The sequence below is a fragment of the Hevea brasiliensis genome, chromosome 17, assembly GCF_030052815.1.
Source record: "Hevea brasiliensis isolate MT/VB/25A 57/8 chromosome 17, ASM3005281v1, whole genome shotgun sequence".
NCBI classification, from domain to species: domain Eukaryota; kingdom Viridiplantae; phylum Streptophyta; class Magnoliopsida; order Malpighiales; family Euphorbiaceae; genus Hevea; species Hevea brasiliensis.
The window spans coordinates 13,345,736-13,372,508 of record NC_079509.1 but is presented as its reverse complement, the minus strand read 5'-3'; the positions used below and the strand labels follow the sequence as shown (position 1 = coordinate 13,372,508).

Genomic DNA, 26,773 nt, shown 5'->3' with positions numbered 1-26,773 from the left:
AGACAGATCATATGCACAAGGTGTTTGCTTATAAATAGAGAGGAAGGCCTGATTCGATAATATCATTATTTTACATGCAACCATAAATTGATTTTAAACCCTGTTGATAAAATTACTAGTCTAGATCCAACAGGCAATAAAATTGCTCAGGTGGTTTTTTTTTTTTTTTAAAATACACTGATGTATTCTGCTCCCAATTTATTGATTTTCTTTTTAACTCATAAAGCCACCTCCAGGCATGTTTGTTGGCCCTTGTGATGAAACTTGTCCCTGAGAAACTAATTGTGACCGTCCTGGACCTTGAACGTATGCCTGACCCATTCCCGTCCCAACCAATTGTTGCTGCTGTGGAAGTTGCTGCTGCAACTGCGGAAGCTGCTGCTGCTGCTGCAACGGCTGAAGCTGCTGCTGCGGCTGCAACGGCTGAAGCTGCTGCTGCAACTGTGGAAGCTGCTGCTGCTGCTGTTGAAGCTGTTGTTGTTGTTGTTGTTGTTGAAGCTGTGAGAGTTGTTGCTGTTGCTGCAACTGGGGATGCTGTTGCTGATGTTGCAGCTGTGGAAGTTGCTGTTGCTGCTGTAGCTGTGGAACTTGTTGTTGCTGTTGCAGCTGTGGAAGCTGTTGCTGCTGTAGCTGTGGATGCTGCTGTGGTGGCATCTGCTGGTGATGCTGCTGCTGCATTTGTTGCTGCTGACTGGATATTTGAGGCTTAAACACAACCATATCCTGGTTCCACATAAATATTAGGTAAATTAAAATGTCATATTCACTGGCTACATATTTTTGCATGCTCATTATACCTAATAAGAATGAAGCACACTGAAAAAAAAAAAAAGCTCCAAATATAGGCTGTAACTTCTGTAAATTTTAGAAGAACTTATCAATCCTGCAGATATGGGAAAAGGTGTAGAACATCTTACCCCAGGAAAGAGCATCCCTATCAAGCGGAAGGCTTTGTCTGAAACAGAAAGCAGTAATGTCTGTGATGGCAATTGGATGACTGCACACTTGGGAAATTAAGATTGGCATTAAACACAAGAAAAGTCCAGTAAATAAATATGAAGTCCATGTTTTCACACAAAACAGGAAACAAGATTGACATAACTAAAACTAAATAAAAGGGTCACGAAACAATTACTGGAACTTGAGTATTAGTTTCACAAGGTTCATTTTATCTTTTTCTTAGAACATTGGGCAGTATCAATACATCCTGGCCTTTGGTTTTTATGCAACTTGCCAAAAATTTGGAAATAACAAATTTAGACCACGACTTCCATAGTGAGTTGCAAAATTGGAATTACTACAAGAAGTCAAAAACAAGCCTCAAGGGGATTAATTGCAATAAAGGAAGTTGTGGACACAATTTATTTATGAGGTTTTGGCCAAATTTGCAAAGAGCATCCAAGTTTAGGATTTATGTGATGATTTACCTCAAGTTATTTCAACACTAAAGTAATAGCAGAAGTATATGCAATAGTGTATTATAAGAATAAATGGCTCCTCTTATTTAGCTCAACTAACTAGATAAACAGATTTTAAACCTGCGAAAAACTAGGCAAAGGATGTCCCTCTATCCCCAGGATTCTCAGTTCATCCATGCTAGAATATAACAGCAGCAATTTTCATGCTTGTCTGAGCATTCACCCTATAAAGTAGCACACAAAAAATTTAACCCGCTAAGGATTCCTTGTTGAAAAATAAAGCCAAAATGCAGAAATTATCAGAACAAGACAGCAGATTATGCCTTTGCATTAACTACTCGTCTTGATCACCCTAGACACACTCATTGGCTTGCACAAGCCAGAAATGGGCTTGACATAAACTGAAGCCCAGCTCTACAAATAGCCAAGTGAAGCAGGCTTAGACTTTTGCCCTGGCCCCGTATAGTTTATTATAACTTAATTATTTTGTTGTAACATTATACAGCCAAGTGAGCCGGTCCAAAGTTCAAAATCCCAAGTCCATACCCCTAAAAAATGATAGGCAAGGTGCAACCTGCCAAGGGAAAAATGCCTTTGTCCAAGCCTCATTATTTTGCAAGTCGCACAAGATGAGTTCCCAAGCCATACCAGCTCTCTCCATCCACAGACAAGACTAACAAACACTTTTCAAAGACAAATAAAAAAGGAAAAGAGGATAAAAAGGTGGAGAAAGGCAGTCATGGTCATTACAACCATTACTGGAACATGAGAGAGTAAAGAATTTGAGACAATTCCCTAATACCACTCCACTGATCTAGTTATTTATAAACACTAATATCATACAAAATCCATCCATTATTAATGTTGTTATCCTTTGATTCCAAGTCACTAGAACAAGTTGAGTCTTTAATGGAATTGTAATAAGCTAAACAGAACATTATAATTCCAAATTCTTTCATGAAAATGACACAACTAAAGTTAATGATGATTGTAGAAGGGAAAAGTGAAGTATGGCTTCAAACAACTGTAAAAAAAAAATTGAGAAAATATAATAATCTAAGAAACTAGGCTATTGCGTGGCCCAGGAGGGGTAAAAGAGATCTAAGCACTCCGACAACTTACAAGCTTCTTTTCTTGCAGTTGTCCAAGAAACCCATGCTGATTCATTGCCCGAAATACTAGAAAATCAGCCTTTCCAACATACTGCCTATATAAATAAGAGAATATCAGAAAGGATCAGATATACAACAAATCTATATAGACACAATTGAATAAAGAAATGCAAGACAGACAGGAATATGGTGATTACTTGTTATTCATGTGGTCCTGAGATATCAGCCGAACTATTTGCATTGTTGGTGGCCAGTTTGAAGCAAGGCTGAGAAGCACACCAGAGAACTCATCAACCATTTGAATATTTATTTCTCCCGTGTACATAGGTTAGCATATTGTGCGAGCTCGCCGCAAAGGAATTCAAAACAGTTAAACAAGTATGAAAGTGAAGGGATACACAAACATAACCCAATACAGAATGAACCTTGCCACACTGTTCATTATGGTGTTCAGAAGGAAGATGAATGGTAGGTTTGAAAGGATTCTGCACTTATGACTTTTGATTTAAGTTCATACACAATAAGGTCATCCACTATAAGTTGAGTGTTGTAGCTCTTTAGTTGTAATAGTATTTGCTAACAATAATTATTATAATAATAAAGGTGTACTATGAAGCTATAAAGTGGCTATCAACCTCATGTAATACAGGTCACATAGACACCTAAAACGTCAAAGAATTTTGAGCACTTCTATTTTATTAATATATTCTAGCCTCTTAATTTAATTCACTATTTTTTATTATTTAATTATTGTTCAAAATTAAATGGGATTTTCACTATATGCACAATGATAATCATTGTCTACAAGTCGAGTTCATATTTTACAACATAAAACCACATGATATAACAAGAATATTTTGTTCTATTATAATGCATCCTTCTCATTAACTAAATGATAATTCTATATTTATCAACCTATGTCATTGTATTTTTTTTTTCACTTACTTTAGAACATATATCATTTTTAATTAATTTTAAGAATATTTATCAAATCTTACGGTTCAATTCCATTCTTGACTCACAAAATAAAGATGTTGATTCTCGATTTGACAACTATGGTTATTTAAATTTCCTACTTCAACTCAACTCAACTCAACTCAACTCAACTCAACTAAGCCTTTATCCCAAAAATTTGGGATCGGCTATATGGATTCTCTTTTTCCACTCTGAACGATTTTGGGTTAAATCCTCAAAAATGTGTAATGCTTCTAAGTCATGTTGTACTACTCTCCTCCAAGTCAATTTAGGTTTACCCCTTTTTTTCTTTCTCTCCTCTAACCTAATGTGCTCTACTTGTCTAACTGGAGCCTCCGTATGTCTACGCTTCACATGACCAAACCACCTCAATCTCCCTTCTCTCAACTTATCTTCAATTGGCACCACTCCTACCTTTTCTCTAATACTCTCATTATGGACTTTATCTAGTCTAGTATGGCCACTCATCCACCTTAACATTCTCATCTCTGCAACTCTTATCTTAGATGCATACGACTCTTTCAGTGCCCAACACTCACTATCATATAACATAGCCGATCGTATGGCTGTACGGTTTCCTTTCAATTTATTGGGAATCTTACGATCACATAAAACTCCCGTGGCACGTCTCCACTTCAACCATCCGGCTTTAATCCTATGACTAACATCCTCCTCACATCCCCCATCTACTTGAAGGACTGAACCTAGATATTTAAAGTGATTACTTTGTAACAGTACCACTCCATTCAAACTAACTCCTTCCCTATCACCAGTTTGGCCTTCACTGAACTTGCAATGCATGTATTCTGTCTTCGTTCTACTTAACTTAAAACCCTTTGACTCTAGAGTACTTCTCCAAAGTTCTAGCTTTCTATTGACTCCTTCTCATGTCTCATCTATCAGAACAATATCATCCGCAAACATCATGCACCAAGGAATACTCTCTTGTATATGTTTCGTCAATTCATCTAAAACTAATGTAAAAAGGTAAGGGCTTATGGCTGATCCTTGGTGTAATCCAATTGAGATCGGAAAATCTCTTGTGTCCCCTCCCACTGTGCGCACAATAGTAGTTGCTCCTTCATACATATCTTTCAATACTTGTATGTACCTAATAGATACCCTCTTTTGTTCTAACACATTCCATAAAACCTCTCTTGGAACACTATCATAAGCCTTCTCCAAATCAATAAAAACCATGTGTAGATCTTTCTTCACATCTCTATATTTCTCCATCAAGCTTCTAATGAGAAAGATCGCTTCCATAGTTGAACGACCGGGCATGAAACCAAATTGATTAAGAGAGATAGAAGTATCATGACGTAGTCGATGCTCCACAACTCTCTCCCACAACTTCCTATTAGGTGTCGATAATTAAATCTCTATAAATAGCCCAATATAATATATTCTATGTATTTTTAGTTTTTGAGTTTCGATTAATAAAATTCTATTGAGAATTTCTCTCCAATACTTTGAGTATTGTGAGTGTGTGTTCTTTGTGAGATTCACACTGCATAATGTGTTATTAGGATGGGAAAATCGCCCCCATCGAGATGGCTTACCTTGATGGAGGAGGCGATTATATTTAGTTATTGCGGTGATGATCAGGGAACTAAAGCCATTTACCATAGGAACAAAATGTTGCAAGGATGGGAGTGACATGTAGAGCAATAGATGAATGTCAGATTCGAGCGCATAAGAGACGCTTTGAGAGATGCTTTGAAGAAATTGCAGATTGTCTTGGTGCTTTAAGAACTGAAACAAAAAGTAATTGGGTTGACAAAGGAAAGATAGGAGATGGTATAGCTCATGGTGACCCTTTTTATCGATCAATTCCTACACATGGGCAATCTTATCTATGTTGAAGATTTGGAGGAAGAAGATAACTATGAGCCCATCTGGTTCAATAGACATCAACAGTATGATGGTGACAGGAGAAGACACGCGTGTGGAAGAGAAAGGACTAATCTGTACATGGTTTATGATGAAGTATTTGATGAAACAAGAATTTTTTTTTTTTTCCTCTATATTATGAGCAAATTTTATTCCAGCATAAACAACATTGCCAACAGAAGGTCCAACCAAGCCCTTAGCAGTTGAAAAATGAAAAAGCAAAAAACAAAGGGAGCTTCGGGACTCAACAAAGCAACTTGAAGTGGAAGAGCCTAAGCTTGAAGAATTTGAATTAGAAACTTTAATCGAATTTTCTTTTGCTATGGATAAAGATGAAGAGCTTGAGGAATGTGTCCCAGGTAATAAAACACATCACGCTTTGGAGATTCCATGGGAAGTGTTATGGAAAGTCAATCACTATATTATTTCTCTGTATATTCTGTATTCTGTATTCCTATGTAGGATTTCTTATTTAGGACTTCTTCCTAATTAGTAGAACACAATTATAGAAATCAATTGTACATATATACCCATGTACAGATTAATTGAAATCAAGGAAAATCATCTCTTTCTACATGGTATCAGAGCATGTCATCTATCTAGGGTGACTATTTGTTCTCACCACCCAGCTCAGGAGAGACCTTGGCCGCCGACCGGCCACCGAAATCCAAGCGCGTGAGGCTCACGTGCCTAACTCAGGTTCTCGCCGTTTCTTCGCTCGCCGGCGTGTGGAGGCGCGTCCGCCGACCGTTTCGACTTCGATCAACATCACCGGCGTCGCCTCAACCCCCTCATTCCACTACCGTGTGTTGTGTGTTGTTGCCTGATCCAGTACACCATTAAAGGACTTCTGAGGTTTGGCTCTCAGATCCTATTTCGGTATTTGCTTGATTTGTGATTTTTGGTTATTTTAAAGCTGTCAGCACTTTGGATTAGCGTTTCAGTTAGTTTTCTTTGTCTCAACAAATGGCAGACAATAAAAATGTTATTTCCGATATGATTCTGGTGATGACTAAGATCACAGAACACAAACTTAATAGTTCGAATTACCTGGAGGGGAGTAAGACTGTTAGGGTCTATTTGCGTAGCATTGATAAGGATGATCACCTTACTAAAGACCCACCTACTGATGATACATGGCAAAATTGGCTAAGGGAAGATGCTCAATTGTTATTGCAGCTTCAGAACTCGATTCACAGTGAGATAATTAGTTTAATTAACCACTGTGAATTTGTTAAGGAATTGATGAATTACTTAGATTTTTTGTATTCTGGTAAAAAGAATATCTCCCGTATTTATGATGTTTGTAAGGCATTCTACTGTGCTGAGAAAGAGGATAAGTTTCTCACGGCTTATTTTATGGATTTTAAACGGGTATATAAGGAACTTAATGTATTGTTGCCTTTTAGTTCTGATGTGAAAGTTTAGCAGCCCCAATGGGAGCAACTGGCTGTTATGAGTTTTCTTGCAGGCCTTCCTTCGGAGTATGAAACTGCTAAATCTCAGATTCTCTTCAGTTTTGAGATTTTCTCTTTGCATGAAACGTTCACACGGGTCCTTCGTACAGAGAGTACTCAATCTTCACAGCCTGACAGTAGTACTCTTATTAGCCATAATCCAAATGAACAACAGGGTAATAGAATACGAAGTAGAGGAGGAATTACAGGCAACAGAGATAATCAGCGTAATAGGGAGGCTAGTTCTAATCAGGACTCAAGAGGAGTCATTTGTTATTATTGCCATGAGCCTGGCCATATAAAATATAATTGTCCGCAACTTCAAAGGAAAAATCAGTGATCACAAATGGCAAATATAGCAGCAGAGGATTCTACAGTATCTTCCTCTGATAAAACTGTTTTGGTATCTGCAGAGGATTTTACACAGTTTTCTCAGTATCAGGCATCTCTAAAGCCTACCAGTTCCCCTATCACTGCGATCGCTGAGTCAGGTAAATCCACTACATGCTTTGTGTCTTCCTCATCCAAATGGGTTATTGATTCTGGTGCGACAGATCACATGACAGGTAATTCTAGTCTTCTATCTGCTTTTCAATCTAATCTCACTTTCTCTACTGTTACTTTAGCTTATGGTTCTACTTCTTGTGTCATGGATTCTGGAACTGCAAATCCAATTTCGTCAATTTCTTTATCTGTTTTATGTCTACCAAAATTCTCTTTTAATCTACTTTCTATTAATAAACTTATTCATACCTTAAATTATTCTGTTTCCTTTTTTACTGACCAGTGTTTGTTTTAGGATCTTACGACGAAGCAGATTATTGGTAGAGGACGTGAGTCAGGTGGTCTCTACATACTGGAAAATTATGTACCGCAGTCGCTTGTTTGCTCCGGTACCTTAACACCTCTTGAAGCTCATTGTAGATTGGGACATCCTTCTTCGTCTACCATGAAGAAGTTGAGTCCTCAATTTCAGTCTTTATCAGTACTAGAATGTGAGTCGTGTCAGTTTGCAAAACATCATCGTTTTCCTTCTATGTCTAGAGTCAACAAACGGGTTTCATCCCCTTTTGAGTTAGTTTATTCTGATGTTTAGGGTCTTTGTTCTGTTACTTCTAAAACTGGATTTCGTTATTTTGTTACTTTTGTTGATGATTACTCTTGTGTTACCTAGTTATATTTAATGAAGAATCGTTCTGAATTATTTGCTATCTTTTGTGCCTTTTGTAATGAAATCAAAACTCAATTTAATATTTCTGTGCGCATATTAAGAAGTGACAATGTCAAAGAATATTTTTCAGCACAATTTCAGTCTTATATGACACAAAATGGCATTCTTCATCAGTCTTCCAGTGTTGATACCCCATCTCAAAATGGCATAGCCGAAAAAAAAAATCGGCATCTTCTTGAGGTAACTCATGCTCTTTTTTTTCATATGAAAGTTCCTAAACACTTTTGGGCGGATGCAATTTCTACGACATTTTTTTATCAATCGTATGTCATCTTCTATCCTTAATGGGGATATTCCTTATACTGCTTTGTTTCCTACAAAATATTTGTTCTCTATTGACCCCCTGTATTTTTTGTTGTACCTATTTTGTGCGTGATGTTCATCCACAAGTTACTAAATTGGATCCGAAATCTCTCAAATGTGTCTTCCTTGGGTACTCCCGACTCCAAAAAGGGTACCGTTGTTTCTTTCCTACTCTTAATCGTTATCTTGTTTCTGCAGATGTCACATTTTTTGAATCCATTCCATTCTTTCCTCAATCATCTATGTATGAGAGTCGGGGGGAGGAGGATGATCTCTTAATATATACTGTCCAACCAATGTCTAGTCCTCTTCCACAGCCTGTTCCTTCTGTCTCTAGACCTACTCGACCTCCCGTTGTTCATGTTTATTCCAGGAGATTGGAGATTCCTGACTCGGATCCTCCACCAGCTACTTCGTTGAGAGATCTTGTACCTCATACTGATCATGATTCTGACCTAAACTTACCCATTGCTCTTCGTAAAGGTAAGCGTTCATGCACTTACCCTATCTCTTCTTTTGTTTCTTATAATCAATTGTCTTATTGTTCTCATTATTCTGTTACTTCTTTAGACTCTGTTCCTATCCCTAATACTGTTGGTGAGCACTGTCTCATCCTGGCTGGTGTGCTACTATGAAAGAGGAAATGGAAGCATTAAATGCTAATGGTACATGGGAACTGTTGCCTTTGCCTACTGGTAAGAAAGCTATTGATTGCAAATGGGTATTTACAGTAAAGGTAAATCCTGATGGTTCTGTGGCTAGGTTAAAAGCACGCCTTGTGGCAAAAGGATATGCTCAAACATATGGGGTTGATTACTCTGACACTTTTTCTCCTGTAGCTAAACTTACTTCTGTTCGCTTGTTTATCTCTTTAGCAACTACATATGATTGGCTCCTGCACCAATTGGATATCAAGAATGCTTTCCTTCATGATGATCTTCAGGAGAAGGTGTAAATGGAGCAACCACCTGGGTTTGTTGCTCAGAGAGAGTTAGGTAAAGTTTGTAGGCTTCGGAAGTCTCTTTGTGGCTTAAAACAAAGTCCTAGGGCCTGGTTTAGGAGATTCATTGAAGCAGTATAAGAATTTGGTATGCAAAAGAGTAAGTGTGATCACTCAGTTATTTATAGGCAATCTGAGGCTGGTCTAATTCTCCTGGTTGTCTATGTGCATGACATTGTCATTATTGAGAGTGACTCTGCAGGCATTTCATCTCTTAAAACCTTCCTCCAAACTCAGTTTCAGACCAAAGACTTGGGATTGTTAAAGTATTTCTTGGGTATTGAAGTTATAAGAAATAAGAAGGGTATTTTCTTGTCTCAAAGAAAGTATGTCCTCGATCTATTGATAGAGATAGGAAAATTAGGTGCTAAGCCTTGCAGTGCATCAATGACTCCAAATTTACAACTATACTGTTAGCAGGGGATAGTGAGTTATTTGAAGATCCAGAGAGATACAGGAGATTAGTAGAAAAATTGAACTACCTTACAGTCACTCGTCCTGACATTGCTTATGCCGTTAGTGTGCTAAGTCAGTTTATATCTTCCTCAACTATTATTCATTGGGAAGCCTTGGGACAAATCTTATGTTATCTAAAGGGCGCTCTAGGAAGAAGTTTGTTATATAGTAATCATGGGCATTTGAATATTGAATTTTTTCAGATGCCGACTGGGCTGGATCTAAGGTTGACAAAAGGTCAACTACTGAATATTGCGTTTTTGTTGGAGGAAATTTGATGTTTTGGAGAAGCAAGAAGCAGAGTGTAGTTTTTCGATCTAGTGCTAAATCAGAATACAGAGCCATGCCACAATCAGTATGTGAGGTAATGTGAATACTTCAATTACTAGATGAGACAGGTTTTAAAACCTCCCTGCTTGCGAAATTGTGGTGTGATAATCAAGCTGCTCTCTATATTGCTACTAATCCAGTGTTTCATGAGCGGACCAAACATATTGAGATTGATTGTCACTTTGTTCATGAAAAAATTCAACAACAGATCATCTCAAAACTGGAGAGTAGTTAGGAGATATTTTCACAAAAGCTCTCAATGGAGCTAGGATTGACTACATTTGTAACTAGTTGGGCATGATTAACATCTATGCTCCAACTTGAGAAGGAGTGTTATGGAAAGTGAATCACTATATTATTTCTCTGTATATTCTGTATTCTGTATTCCTATTTAGGATTTCTTCTTAATTAGTAGAACACAATTATAGGAATCAATTGTATATATATACTCATGTACAGATTAATTGAAATCAAGGAGAATCATCTCTTTCTACATTAAGTTAAAGAAAAACCATCCATAGAGACAAGTAGAAGTAGGAGAAAAACAAGTTGTAGAAATGTGATTACTTTTCGTGATTGACAACTGGAAAAGAATTTTACACTGTGATTATTTTATAATTACTTTATTATTATGTAATTTTCGAATTGCTTATTATATTAAAATATATTTTAATCAATAAAAAAAATTTAGTATAAAATTTCAATTAAAAAAGAATTAAAATATATTTTATATTATAAATATATTTTATATTATAAATAAAAATATTTAAATATAAAATTTAAATTAATGGACTATTTTGTTAATTAAATAAAATATTAGGGACCATATTTTAATTTACCATTACTTTCTTAAATTTAATTTAGTCCTTTTAACTACTATTGTGACAACTACTTAAATTTTGGCTACAAGACACAAAATAAAGTTTTGGCAACAATCAAGAAAAGTCTAAAAGTTTTAGATCTTTTTGTCCAATAAGCCTAACTAATATATTGGTCTCAACAATGAAAATCCAAGTTGTAAAAGCAACTTTAAGGACAAAAATTTCTATACAAGTCCATTTTTAGTAGAAGTTAGTTTATAATTCCAAACTTACTCCTCAGGAGCCACAGCACTCCTATAACCCTGTAACAAATAAATCAGGCATAAGGTTCATGCATAAAGCAAAGAAATGCTGGAGTACATAAAATGGTAACAATAAAGAAGTAATAAAGCAGCATAATGCAATAACTATAATCATAAAGAGGCATATTATGAATATTTATCAGGTGTTTCAGACTTACTTCCAATCTGGTGATAAAGACAGGCTGTCCTTGACGCTGCCCAGACAAATTTCCCTACATGAAAGTTCAGCGTTAAGTATTTCACTAGTACAATACTTGCAGTGATGTAGAGCAATTAGGTTCAAAATCCTCACCAATGATTGATGAAAATTTTTGACAGGATATTACAAACAACAATACAAACCAGAGTCTAGAAGATACTGTTCAACACATGGTCAAATTGGCCCATTGCATTTTAGGTCATTTTAGCTTTTACTAACACAGAGGAGTTTTGAAGGCACTGTTACCAAGGAAAATGTATACTAATAGGTTCTGATTGGGAACAATTAATGAGGACTATAATCTGTGAGAAATCTCCAAGAGCCTCTGTAATTTTGAGTGAGATCAGTTGGGGAAAGTAGAAAAGCTAAGGTTGTGTAGGCATGTCATCAACTTAATGAAGGAGGTTATTTTAAGTGGAGCATTAGCAATTTCTCCCATTAGCTTTAGGTCAAGGATGTCTTGGTATTTCCAAAAGAATGCAAGACAGTATTAACAGGAATGCAGAAGGGATTATACTAAATCTTAAAGAGGCATAGTGTGTTTTTTTTTTTTTTTCACATAGGACTGAATTCACTCCTTATTCTAAAAATGTAAAACTCATAGATCTTTTATTTTTTTATTTATTCATTTATTTTTTTTGGGGGGGTGTGGGGGAATGATGGGGGAGGAGGGTTTGATAAGTTCCAATACTAGGTACAATCCTAACTCCACCTACCCCTTCTCCACCTGACCACAAGCTCAGGACAGCTTAGTAGGCTGCCTGCAGAATATTTTGTTAAACATATGTGAGCAAACAAATTTGTTAGATACTGTATGACAAAGTATAAGAGAGATATCACGTGGCATGCCCAAATTCAATAGTCTAGTATAGCAAGAAAGTGAAAACTTTTTCAAATATGGAGGAGTAAACATGCCAAAAGGCCTGACACCATCCTTGATTTGAGGATAAAAAATTGGAACACTGCCATCAGAATTTGGCATATCCATTGTAAATCTTTAACAAAATTGCATCATGACTAACCTCCCAGACTTTGACATATTTGGATTGTGCTGATTGCAAAGCACTTGTTGTCTGCTGTGGCAATGGCATATTAGCTGCTGAGTTGTTATTCACACCAACAGTCTGCATCCCACTTTGTGCTTGTTGAGGCATTCCTGGAGTTGGAATCATCGTGCTGCTTCCAGAAGAGACACCCGACGGACCAAGACCACTCATCATATTCTGATTCATGCTAATTCCACTTTGCACCATTTGTGCTCCTGAAAGATTTCCTTGGCTCATGCCTGGTACCGATGGACCAATGCTAACAGCTCCTTGAAGGTTACCCATGGGTTGTGAAATTCCAAGATTTGAGTTCCCAGATATGTTAGAAGTTGCAGAAGTGAATGAACCAAGACCAGAGTTTGATGCAATTTGAGTTGTTCCTGATCCTGTTATTGAACTAATACCAGGTTGTCCAGATGAAAAAACATTTTGAGCAGGAGGCACAGAAGAAGCCATGCCACTGGATATCATATTTGACATATGCATGGCAACAGGAGTCTGATTCATTGATTGAAGGCCGATCGTAGTTCCTCCAGTTAAAGCAGCAGAGTTCATCACTTGGCGTGCTTGAGAGAGATTATTCAGTATGCTAACATTCGCTGCACCAGGAGGCACAGGACGTACAGACTGTGGCATCCCACTGACACTTGGTTTTAAGTCTGGCACATTTTCACCACTTGCAATCATTTCTTGAGTACTTGTAGGCGGTGAAGATGTCTGCAAACTTGGAACTGCTTGAGAAGTGGGACGCGCAGATGGAATATGTGAAAAAGCAGGTCCAGGTGCAATGGAAGTTACAGTGGTTGGTTCCTGCACACATAAGTTATGAATTTATAAGCAAGGCCACTATAGAAGCAACCATTTCCCAATAATAAGACAAGAAAATTAGAACAGAGGATAATTATACTTACAACTTTTACAGTTGCAGTGGGAACATTTGCAACTGAAATTGGTGGCCGGTTCAAGATAGATCCATTCACTAAAATTTAAAAACAAGTTAGGCATCAAGCAATAAACCAGGAGGCATCAACCTGGCAGAATATCAAAGCATGAATTTGAAATTGGCAGTAATCTAATGAGCCGACAAATATAACCTAAATGCCTTAGAAAAATACTCATTCTATGGTCAACATTTCAAATTGCAATTTACAGATCAGCACTGACAGGATATCATCTTGCAGTACAAATTTCGGAGGAAAGCCCATTCAATTTCTTACAACTTGATCAAATTATGATAGGATGTTTGATAGTATTTCTTTCAATGTCAACGGCTCAAAATTTAATGGATAACAAGCTGACAGCCTCCGCAACTACAACAGCCAAACAATGTCTCAAGTCACAAAGACCAAAGTTTGTATTCAGTAGCTAAATGCTCTATTTTTAAGGCTACTGACTAAACAAAGTTCAAGTTTAAACGGGGCTAAACAATAGTGCATGATGAGAGTGCTAATTAAAGCTGTTTTTTTCCCATTATTTCTTACATAAAATCAAGGTAGATGATGTGTTTAAGAAGAGAAAATGAACAAATCATGCAAAGAGTCGATCAAAATAATAATTGAGAAGTAGATACAATTGCATAAACAACCTGATGGTATTGAAGGTGGAGCTGGAGCTGCAGCAGAAGTAACTGAAGCGACGTCCACTTTTACAGGACTCTGATTAGAAGGTAGATTTGCAACTCCAGGACGACTTAAAGAAGCACGCGCCTCCATGAAGTTCTCAGAGATTAGAACAAGAAAATGAGGATTTTTAACATTGTCAACTATTGGATCTGCTGCTCGGATGTTGCGTTTTCCCTGCATTGACAAAGTGATGCATCATTAGGATGCCCAGTCATCAATGAGCAGAACATTAGTAATCTCCATGAATTTCACAAATAATAAGTGCATATGACAGCGTTATATGCAATACTTGGTCCCCCCTTTTTCTTTATCCTTTTATAAGTCCATTGTTTAAAAACAAGTTTATGTTTTAGTCGGTGCTTTCATCTATGTAAGAATCCATTACCAGAATTCCACAAAATTCAAACAGTTGAATCCTCAAGTCTGTGGTCAGAGGTCACATGAGTAATGTTGTAATGTTGACCACGCTAAAAGAGTAATGAGTTAACAAAGAGAAGCCCGATTGAGACGCTAACTACACTAGACAAGATCTTCATGCATGCTGAATAATACAAATTAACAACCCAGTTGTAGGGGTGTAAACAAGTAGTGTGGCGCTTTGAACAGCTCAAACTCGGCTTGTCATTTTCTTTTCAAAGGTTTAGCTCGATTCAAGTTTAAATATTTAAGCTTGAGCTCAGCTTGTTTGATTTATAAAACTTGAGCTCGGCTCATCTTAGGCTCATCTATGCAATAGATGAGCCAAGCTCAAACTCAGGTAATTAATTGGATAGGCTTAGGCTCAAGATAAAATTATTTCATTGTTAGACCATAACCCACCCTTAATCAGTATTAGCTAAATGCCCATGTTCTTGCACATGGATTTATAATTTTTATTTTTTAGTATTTAAATTATTAATATATTTATATTTGCAATTAATATTAATCAATTATAATACAAGAAATATAAATTTAATATTATATAAATTATTAAAATGGTTCTAATTCGTTTTTTATTGTGAAGTTTCATTTAATCATTAACTTGATTAAGTTTTTAATTCTTTTTACTTGTATGTTAATAAGGTATATAATTTATTACTTTATATAAGTTTTAAGTTTCATAGAATTCAATTAATTTTAATTCATTGTATTGTGTTCTTAATAAAGTTATAAAAGGATTAGTTTTTAAAATATTATTACTAATTACATTTTACACCTAATATCTTAGTTCATTAATTTGTTCAATGATATAAATAAATTAGTTATTATAAAAATTTTAATCTTAAGTATTTCTTTATATAAATAACAAAACATATTTTTAAATTCTAATTAAAAATAATTTTTAAAAAATATTTACATATTAAAACATAACTAAATTTATTTTAATAATTATATATAAAATATATAAAAATATTAATTGTAATAAAGCATTATTATTAATTTTATAATTTTACAATATTTATTTAATAATATATTGGTTCAACCCCAATTGAACCTTAAACCTTTAGCCCTTCACCTTCATCAGTTCAATGACCGAGTTAGATTTACAAAACATCAGTCACAAAATATTATCTAATTGCATTATAAATAATTTTTAAATTAAAAAATAGTTGTTACCATACCATTATATCTCATATAGTTATACAATCTAAACATAATTTTAATTTTATAATTATATTATTAATAATTTATATTAATAATTTAATTGCTTTGTAATTAGGAGAGAGCATTCAGTTGATTCTGTTTCAAACCAAACCAGGAAAACCAAATAGCCTATTACGACTAACCAAACCAACCAACTAGTGAGATACAACCAAACTAAACCAAAATTTGTTGTTTGGCTCGCCTTTATTTTTTTGGTTTGGTTTAAGTATGGGATTTCTAAAAAGCTTGGGCCTTCAAATGGTAAGTTCTGGGTATAGCTAATGGGCTAGACAAAAGAGTAAACTTTAAAAATATGGCAAAATAACCGAATCAAACCAAAAAACTGAAATTCTAAAAAATAACTAGCTTAACCGAGCCAACTAAGCCTACTAACTAAACTGAATAGACCAAATTGGTTCAGTAACTAAAAACTGCTCATCCCTACTTATAATGGTTCAATAATAATAATAATAATAATATATCCCCCCCCCCCCCAATAAAATCAATATATATAATTTAATATATAATAATATATTAATTAACAATCAGACTCACGAGACTATAAACGAGCTAGTTCATGGGTTTAGAAATGAGTTGACTCATGAGTCAACTTGTGACCTTAAATGAGCTAAGTATTAATGAGCTCAAACTTGTCATGTTTAGCAAACAAGCCTCAAAATCATGCTTGAACTCGTATTAAAGCAAACGAGTCAAGCCAAGTCACTACTCAAGGCTTGGCTAATTTACAACCCCATCACCATGAGAAAGCAAGAGAGAGATAAAGAGAGATCAACATTCTTACCGCATTGTAGATTGCTCTAATTTTTGATAGCTGTTTTGGACAAATGACAGACAGAGAAACAGAGCACTGTAATGCAAACTAGGGTCAGTGACCAGATGGTGAGCAACATTCAAGAGAGAAGTTAGCACTAGTAAATTAACCAAGAGTCCAAGAAAACAATATAAGCATACTTGAGGAAATGATTTCGCAACTGTCTCTGAGTCAGATAAGCGACTTTCTGTTTGTTGATCAATATTTTCACTCTGCTCCAAATTTTGTATTTGTGGTCGATAGACTGGCGTTGGCAAGGGATAAGGGTTACTTGCTGCAATAAGAACACAATGCCTTTGTCCATCTATATTTTGTTGAGATTGGCTTCCATTTGGAGCATAAGGGAACATCTGAACAAAGTAAAAAAAAAAAAAAAAAAGGCAAACCTGAGAAAATAATAAAGTTATTAAATCTAACTTGTTGTCTATTGCTAAACCCTTTTTTCAAATCAACTTCTATGCAACTTTACAATCAATGATTAATAGCAGTAAAGATAACGACAACCAAAGAACTTCCAAAACCTCTTTCCCAAACCATGTACGCATTAAGTCTAATAGAACAATCAACAAAGAGCTCGCAAGTCACATCCATTAAGATAAGAGGAGAGTGATCGAAATATTGAGGCATGCTTAGGGTAGACCAACAACAACAATACAGAAAACCAACCATATATATTAATTACAAGAGCGAAGGAGATGAAGGTTATAACTAGGCTGATTTTAGTCAAAACATTGAAAAAGGCTTTAGTAGCATTAGATACATCTATTAATGTACTGATAAGATAAGTAGAATGAAATTAAATGATCCATATAACTGACTCAAAATAAATTGGGACTAATACTTAGTTGAGTTGAGCTTTTCCTCCTTAAAGGAAAGCAAAGAAATTGCAATAGCTATACCATCACCATAGGAAGAGAAATGAATTTATATAGGAATTAAAAGAGGAAAGAACTCAAAACACTAAAATATAGAATGAAACACTTCATACCATTAAAGCTTCAGAAAGACCTTCTGCAATTGCAGCGTCATTGAAGCCACCTCCAGCAAAAGGAATGGCCGCTAACCATTGTAAAAAGATGTCAACATCTCTTGTCCAGCCAGTCCGTTGCACTAAGCAAGCTAAATGAAGAATAATAAAAAAGAGAATTGCACTTTGTTCATTAGCCAAGTAAAGCAGAGCAAAATCGAGATTTAGATTTCACACCACTATGACATATATTAAGGAACAATTACAGATCCAACATGTTGCAATATCAATGCAATCCAAGCTCACAGTATTTTCAAAATATGTAATGGTAATCTAACATTTTTTTCATTTACTGTCTAAAATTTTCAATCCAAAGGAGATTATGGAAAGTATGTTCAAAATTATTGCGATTTGTTATGGAAAGTCAATCATTATATTATTTCTCTGTATATTTTGTATTCTGTATTCCTATTTAGGAATTCTTATTTAGGATTTCTTCCTAATTAGTAGAACACAATTATAGGAATCAATTGTATATATATACCCATGTACAGATTAATTGATATTAAGGAGAATCATCTCTTTCTACATGGTATCAGAGCAGGTCATCTATCTAGGGTGACTATTTGTTCTCACCACCCAGCTCAGGAGAGACCTTGGCCGCCGACCGGCCTTTTCGACTTCGATCAACATCGCCAGCGTCGCCTCAATCCCCTTATTCCACCACTGTGTGCTGTTGCCTGATCCAGTACACCATTAAAGGATTTCTGAGGTTTGGCTCTCAGATCCTATTTCGGTATTTGCTTGATTTGTGATTTTGGGTTATTTTGCTACTGTAAGCACTTTGGATTATCGTTTCGGTTAGTTTTCTGTCTCAACAAATGGTAGCCAATAAGAATGTTATTTCTGATGTGATTCCGGTGATGACTAAGATCACAGAACACAAACTTAATGGTTCGAATTACCTGGAGTGGAGTAAGACTGTTAGGGTCTATTTGCGTAGCATTGATAAGGATGATCACTTTACTAAAAATCCACCTACTGATGATACACAACAAACTTGGCTAAGGGAGGATGCTCGGTTGTTTTTGCAGCTTCAGAACTCGATTCACAGTGAGGTAATTACTTTAATTAATCACTGTGAATTTGTTAAGGAATTGATGGATTACTTAGATTTTCTGTATTCTGGTAAAGGGAATATCTCCCGTATTTATGATGTTTGTAAGGCATTCTACCATGCTGAGAAAGAGAATAAGTCTCTCACGGCTTATTTTATGGATTTTAAACGGGTATATGAGGAACTTAATGTATTGTTGCCTTTTAGTTCTGATGTGAAAGTTCAGTAGGCCCAACGGGAGCAACTAGCTGTTATGAGTTTTCTTGCAGGCCTTCCTTCAGAGTATGAGACTGCTAAATCTCATATTCTCTCCAGTTCTGAGATTTCCTCTTTGCATGAAACGTTCACACGGGTCCTTCGTACAGAGAGTACCCAATCGTCACAGCCTGCCAGTAGTGCTCTTATTAGCCGTAATCCAAATGGACAATAGGGTAATAGAAGAGGAAGTAGAGGAGGAATTATAGGCAACAGAAGTAATCAGCGTAATGGAGAGGCTAGTTCTAATCAGGACTCAAGAGGAGTCATTTGTTATTATTGCCATGAGCCTGGCCATACAAAATATAATTGTCCGCAACTTCAGAGGAAAAATCAGCGATCACAGATGGCAAATATGGCAACAGAGGATTCTACAGTATCTTCCTTTGAGAAAACTGTTTTGGTATCTGCAGAGGATTTTGCACAGTTTTCCCAGTATCAGGCATCTCTAAAGCCTACCAGCCTCTCACATCGCGATCACGAGTCGTAAATCCACTACATGCCTTGTGTTTTCTCATCCAAATGGGTTATTGATTCTGGTGCAACAGATCACATGACAGTAATTCTAGTCTTCTATCCGCTTGACCTAATCTCACTTCCTCTCATTACTTTAGCCGATGGTTCTACTTCTTGTGTCATGGGTTCTGAATCGCCAATCCGACTTCACAATTTCTTTGTCATCTGCTTTGTGTCTACCAAATTTCTCTTTAATCTACTTTCATTAGTAAACTTACTCGTACCTTAAATTGTTCGCTTTCCTTTTTCCCGACCGTGTTTATTTCGTGATCTTACGACGGCAGATTATTGGTAGAGGACGTGAGTCAGGTGGTCTCTACATTCTGGAAAATCATGTACCGCGATCGCTTGTTTGCTCCAGGACCTTAACACCTCTTGAAGCTCATTGTAGATTGGGCCATCCTTCTTTGTCTACCATGAAGAAGTTGTATCCTCGGGCCAGATTTATCAAGACTAGAATGTGAGTCATGTCGGTTGCAAAACATCATCGTTTGCCTTCGTGTCTAAAGTCAATAAACGGGCTTCATCCTCTTTTGAGTTAGTTCATTCGATGTTTGGGGTCCTTGTTCATTACTTCTAAAACTGGATTTCATTATTTTGTTACTTTTGTTGATGATTACTCTCGTGTTACCTGGTTATATTTAATGAAGAATCGTTCTGAGTTGTTTTCTATCTTTTGTGCCTTTTGTAATGAAATCAAAACTCAATTTAATACTTCTGTGCGCATATTAAGAAGTGACAATGCCAAAGAATACTTTTCAGCACAATTTCAGTCTTATATGACACAAAATGGCATTCTTCATCAGTCTTCCTGTGTGGATACCCCATCCCAAAATGGCGTGGCCGAAAGAAAAAATCGGCATCTTCTTGAGGTAACTCGTGCTCTTCTTTTTCAGATGAAAGTTCCTAAACACTTTTGGGCAGATGCAGTTTCTACGGCATGTTTTTTGATCAATCGTATGCCGTCTTCTGTCCTTAATAGGGATATTCCTTATACTGCTTTGTTCCCTACAAAATCTTTGTTCCCTGTTGAACTCCGTATTTTTAGTTGTACCTGTTTTGTGCGTGATGTTCGTCCGCAGGTTACTAAATTGGATCCAAAGTCTCTCAAATGTGTCTTCCTTGGGTACTCCCGGATCCAAAAAGGGTACCGTTGTTTCTCTCCTACTCTTAATCGTTATCTTGGTTCTGCAGATGTCACATTTTTTGAGTCCACTCCATTTTTTCCTCAATCATCTGTGTATGAGAGTCAGGGGGAGGAGGATGATCTCTTAATATATACTGTCCAACCAATGTCTAGTCCTCTCTCACACTGCTTTCCGTCTCTAGACCTACTCGACCTCCCGTTGTTCATGTTTATTCCAGGAGATTGGAGATTCCTGACTCAGATCCTCCACCAGCTACTTCGTCGGGAGATCCTGTACCTCATACTGATCATGATTCTGATCTAGACTTACCCATTGCTTTTCGTAAAGGTAAACGTTCATGTACTTACCCTATCCCTTCTTTTGTTTCTTATAATCATTTGTCTTCTTGTTCTCGGTGTTTTGTTACTTCTTTAGACTCTGTTCCTATTTCTAATATCACAGAGGCAATTGTCTCATCCCGCCGGTGTCGCTATGAAAGAGGAAATGGAGGCTTTAGATGCTAATGGTACATGGGAACTGTTGCTTTGCCTACCGGTAAGAAAGCTATTGGTTGCAAATGGGTATTTACTGAAAGGTAAATCTCGATGGTTACGTGGCTAGGTTAAAAGCACGCCTTGTAGCAAAAGGATATGCTCGGACATATGGGGTTGATTATTCGACACTTTTTCTCCCGTAGCTAAACTTACTGCATCGCTTGTTTATCTCTTTAGCAGCTACATATGATTGGCCCCTGCACCAATTGGATATCAAGAATGCTTTCCTTCATGGTGATCTTCAGGATGAGGTGTATATGGAGCAACCACCTGGGTTTGTTGCTCAGGGGGAGTTGGGTAAAGTTTGTAGGCTTCGGAAGTCTCTTTATGGCTTGAAACAAAGTCCTAGGGCCTGGTTTGGGAGATTCAGTGAAGCAGTACAGGAATTTGGTATGCAAAAGAATAAGTGTGATCACTCAGTATTTTATAGGCAATCTGAGGCTGGTTTAATTCTCCTGGTAGTCTATGTGGATGACATTATCATCACTGGGAGTGACTTTGCAGGTATTTCATCTCTTAAAACCTTCCTCCAAACCCAGTTTCAGACCAAAGACTTGGGATTATTAAAGTATTTCTTGGGTATTGAAGTTATGAGAAGTAAGAAGGGTATTTTCTTGTCTCAAAGAAAATATGTCATCGATCTATTGACAGAAACAGGAAAATTAGGTGCTAAGCCTTGTAGTGAGTTGTTTACAACCGTTAGCAGGGGATAGTGAGTTGTTTGAAGATCCAGAGAGATACAGGAGATTGGTAGGAAAATTGAACTACCTTACAGTCACTCGTCCTAATATTGCTTATGCTGTTAGTGTGGTAAGTCAGTTTATGTCTTCCCAACTATTGCTCATTGGGAAGCCTTGGGACAAATCTTGTGTTATCTAAAGGGAGCTCCAGGAAGAGGTTTGTTATATGGTAATCATGGGCATTTGAATGTTGAATGTTTTTCAGATGCCGACTGGGCTGGATCTAAGGTTGACAGGAGATCAACTACTGGATATTGCGTTTTTGTTGGAGGAAATTTGGTGTCTTGGAGAAGCAAGAAGCAGAGTGTAGTTTCTCGATCTAGTGCTGAATCCGAATATAGAGCCATGGCACAATCAGTATGTGAGGTAATGTGGATACTTCAATTACTAGATGAGACAGGTTTTAAGACCGCCCTGCCTGCGAAATTATGGTGTGATAATCAAGCTGCTCTCCATATTGCTTCTAATCCGGTATTTCATGAGCGGACCAAACATATTGAGATTGATTGTCACTTTATTCGTGAAAAGATTCAACAACAGATCATCTCAACAGGATATATCAAAACTGGAGAGCAATTAGGAGACATTTTCACAAAAGCTCTGAATGGAGCTAGGATTGACTACATTTGTAACAAGTTGGGCATGATTAACATCTATGCTCCAACTTGAGGGGGAGTGTTATGGAAAGTCAATCATTATATTATTTCTCTGTATATTTTGTATTCTGTATTCCTATTTAGGAATTCTTATTTAGGATTTCTTCCTAATTAGTAGAACACAATTATAGGAATCAATTGTATATATATACCCATGTACAGATTAATTGATATTAAGAAGAATCATCTCTTTCTACACGATTTATCAGGATTCTGTTTGTGTGGGAAAATTTAAACTGGGCACCAACAAAAGACAAGTACAAAAACTTTAAGTTTGATGTACAAACATCAAGTACATGCCATCATGTGCACAAGAAGTTCTTTAGAACTTTGACTCAGATGAAAAGTCCAAAATTACAAAAATGAAATTAGTTTCACAACTTAATCCTAAATCAACAAGGTAATCCTATTTCTTTCCTCAAACAAAAAAAAAAAGGTAATCCTATTTCAACTCTTCAAAGCCCTAAAAAACCTTGTGCAGGCCAAACAAATGCTTCAAGTGAAGATTAAAGATGAATGCAAGCAGAAATGCTTCTTTATATTTTATTCCCCAAAAAAGTAGATGTTGCCAACATGCAATATTACCATGAATCAAAAGATAATTTTCATAAGGTGAATCAGAAGGATCAAGAAAACGACATACCAGAATAAGATCCATGAGAATTAAATGTGACCAGTGAGAGCTCCACATTAGAAGGTGAAGGTTTCTGTGTCCCATACAAAGAAAATTAAACACATAAATGACAACATATGAACATTTACAAGGCAATAACCATGCAATTAAAGCTTAGAAAGGAATTCATATAAAATAAAATGGTGGTAAAATCTCCTATTCCATCTATGTAATTTATTTGCATGGTGTGTGTGCATATATATAAATATATATATATATATATATATATATATATATATACTTCGAGGACGTCTACTAGGTAAGACCAACATTTCAAACCAAACCTTGCTAAAACTAGGATGGAAGAAAACTAACAAAAGACGATAAGAAGAGAGAATCAAGAAAAGACCCTTAGAGATAGAACATAGTTTTAGAAAGCTTAAGAGATGCCAAACTATTCTTAAATCTATTGAAGTTCTCTAAGGGAATAGATATATGATTTGACCACTCATTTCCGCCATAGTGTTTGATTGAATTTAAGATTGTTACAACTCCATCAAGGTGAAAATAGATTACCTGCCCAGTCAAGTCACCACCACAAAAGGACCTGCACATAGTGATCAAGGGTTATTAGCGTATATGACCAAACACATGTGACCAGAACAGAAATAAAAAATCATACGCTGATACCATTTAATATTAATCCCATCAAATGCTAACAAAGAAGTTCTCAAGATGGCCAACAACCCCATTATGAACCTTACATCATAATTATTGAAGTTGCTATACCAAAATATAAAACCATTAGGGATTTGAATTTAGTGGTGGTGGACTTTGTATATGAAAAAAAAAGGCCCAAAAATAAGAACTACTGGTGACAGAAACTCATCACCTATGTGATGAGATAAAGTGCCACTTAAGGTAGGGGGATTTATATAAACTCTAAAATTATATAGATAATTAAATTTTAAGTTATAAGAATTTTAAATTTATATAAACTCTAAAATTAATTTAAATAACAAAAAAACATAATTGTAAACGCTATAAATAATGAAGGACAATTTGGGTAAAACCAATGTCGCCCCCCCCCCCCCCCCCCTCCCTTCACACATTTATATGTTATATGGAAATAACTAATCCTATTACTACTAGGATAACAAATCGTTAAACAAGAAACCCTAATTAAATTGTAATTAGGAATTCTAAATAAAAACAAACTAGAAAAATAATAATAAACCCAATAGAATGATAATAATAGAATTCCCAAATGGTATAACTCTAAACTTCGTATTTTCTACAATGAATATAATACCTAAGTTTAAGCTTCTTCCAGTACTGCATCACAATGTTCATGTTCACACATCTATTCTAAATACCATGATGATCTACATACCAGGAGAAACTGTTCCAAAACATTGGTATTTTTTATGCTCACCAGAACTCATCTATCACAAAATTGAAATCTTGTAATGCAACCTCTTTTTCACCATTTTTATAATGTATTAGACATAAGCATCCCTTGATAACTCCATGAGTTGCCCTTTTTTTTTTTTTCCAAATTACTAAAAGAAGAGTAAATTGCAGTGTGCACTGCACCATTGTTATGCACTAGAGATGCATAGTGTATCTAATTGATGCATATCGCTTTCACAAAAAGAGACTGTTTTTCCATACAAGTAGTCCTCTAGGACACCTTCATTGCCTCATCTGTTGTTCCCATCCTGTAAGAACCAATAACCCTTAAACCTCCATCTATTTCTTGATATATGTTTTAGTTTTAACTTTTAAGATAAAGCCCATCTACTTGATAGATGGACAACTATTAAGATAAAGCCTATCATATTTCACTTTGTATAAGCACTATTATACTACATATTAAATACTGGTTCAGTAATCAAATAGCCGTAGAAACAAGGACAACTAATTATCCAGTGTCATATTCACAATGTAAACTAAAAGATCATATTTTTTACAGGAACCAAGCAAGCACGTCAAAAATACCTGATGATCTTTTCAAGGTAATCAGAAAAGATGGTCTGCCAGAAGGGGCCCATGGCCGCAGAACTTTCAACGGCCACGACCAGCTGCTTCTCCGCCATAGGGCTGCCTTGAAAAAGGAGAAGATCAGAGCTTTGCGTTCTCTTCTTTGTTCAGCTAGTGTAGATATGTGATTACGCTCGTAAAAAGGAAATTAAAAAATAAATCAATTTCCTTTTTCTCTTTTCAATTTTAATTCGTTGGTTTCCCAGCAACACCAGCCACCAGGTTCAAAATAAGAATCAATAGTGTTGGAGGCTGGTGTTTCTCCTCGGGTCAAATTTGGGGGAAGCTTTGACGATGGAAAAGGGAAAACGATGCGTTTTATCATTGCTTCGGGTTCATAGCAAGGGCAAATAAGTAAAATTAAACAAATGAAGAGAATTACCATTTTTTATTAATTTGATAAGTTTTTTTTTTTGTCAATTATTAATTTGATAAGTTATCTTTCTATATATATACTATTTTTATTTATAGTATGTAAGTAAATTTTTGAATTTTTTTCCTTATTTATTTATATTTTGGTTCGATCCATTAATATATTTTAAATTTAAAATATTTTATATAATTATTAATTATTATATTAGAAATATAATTATATTAATTATAATTATTGTATATGACTATTTTTTATAAATTTAGAAATTAATGTTTTTATACAGCTATCAAATATGGCATTGGGTAAAGATATTTTTATTTTTAAAAATTAATATTTGTTTGTAATTAATTATGACTTTTAAAAATCTAATCATATTTAGTTTATTGTATATTAGTATTGTGAATTTCAGTATTTAAAATTTTATAAATTATTGCATTATTTTATTTTTTAAGGAAATTTTTTATTTTAATATGTTTTTATATTTTGATTGAATGAATTAACATTTTTTAAATTTAAAAATGAATATTTAAACTTTAAAGTTTAAAGATTTTGTATTCTATCCACTATTTATAAATGCTTATAAATTATTATTATTATTATATGATTGGAATTCTATTATTGTGAATACTTTATATAAAAAATCGTTTAATATAAGTTTACAAATTTATCTCATCTCTAATGTCTTCAATGAATTGCAGTAAAATTTATTGAAAAGAAAAAAGTACATTTTTATTGATATTACAGTAACTGTGTTAATAGATTTAAAAAAAAAATAAAATGAAAGATAAAACATAAAATAAGCTAAAGCTGCAAAATGAATAAATAAAATTATAGGTAAAGATCATAAAAGACTTAACAAAAATATTATATGCCTTGTTTAATAAAAAAAAAATCTATATCTGTTATATTTAATTCTATTTTATATTCAAATTTAATAATATACTTTCATTAAAATAAAAGATAAAATTATTATATTATTAAAATATTTATTAAATAATCTAATTTTTTTTACATTGGATCAATTAAGTATTTTATAATTTAAAATTAATTTTTTAATATAGTTATTAATTATGCTATTGGAAATACAATTATATTAATTATATATTGTTTACTAATATTTTTTTATAAATTTAAAATTAATGTTTTTATAAAATTATGAAATATAATACTGGATCAAAGATTTTTTTATTTT

General features: G+C 35.1%; 1 protein-coding gene across 1 annotated transcript; it reads right to left on the bottom strand.

Moving 5' to 3' along the window:
- Window positions 1-12: 12 nt before the first annotated feature.
- On the bottom strand, window positions 13-25,511 carry LOC110638335 (mediator of RNA polymerase II transcription subunit 25). Its single transcript, XM_058140195.1, has 15 exons — window positions 25,167-25,511; window positions 23,742-23,772; window positions 23,196-23,259; window positions 17,609-17,739; window positions 16,761-16,970; window positions 16,591-16,656; window positions 14,129-14,339; window positions 13,455-13,522; window positions 12,520-13,353; window positions 11,457-11,510; window positions 11,270-11,298; window positions 2,728-2,796; window positions 2,541-2,625; window positions 918-1,004; window positions 13-723 (listed from the first exon to the last, which is right to left on the bottom strand). The coding sequence occupies exons 1-15, from the start codon at window positions 25,262-25,264 to the stop codon at window positions 214-216; spliced, it is 2,547 nt and encodes an 848-aa protein (XP_057996178.1). The 5' UTR covers window positions 25,265-25,511; the 3' UTR covers window positions 13-213.
- Between the last annotated feature and the right edge of the window lie 1,262 nt (window positions 25,512-26,773).

Excerpts from the sequence above, each read along its gene's own strand:
- LOC110638335 (XM_058140195.1), bottom strand. The coding sequence starts at position 25,264 with ATGGCGGAGAAGCAGCTGGTCGTGGCCGTTGAAAGTTCTGCGGCCATG. Across the intron at positions 16,971-17,608 it reads GTCTTTCTGAAGCTTTAATG|ATGTTCCCTTATGCTCCAAA; the intron begins GTATGAAGTGTT and ends TACTTTGTTCAG. Across the intron at positions 11,511-12,519 it reads AATATGTCAAAGTCTGGGAG|GGAAATTTGTCTGGGCAGCG; the intron begins GTTAGTCATGAT and ends ACTTTCATGTAG.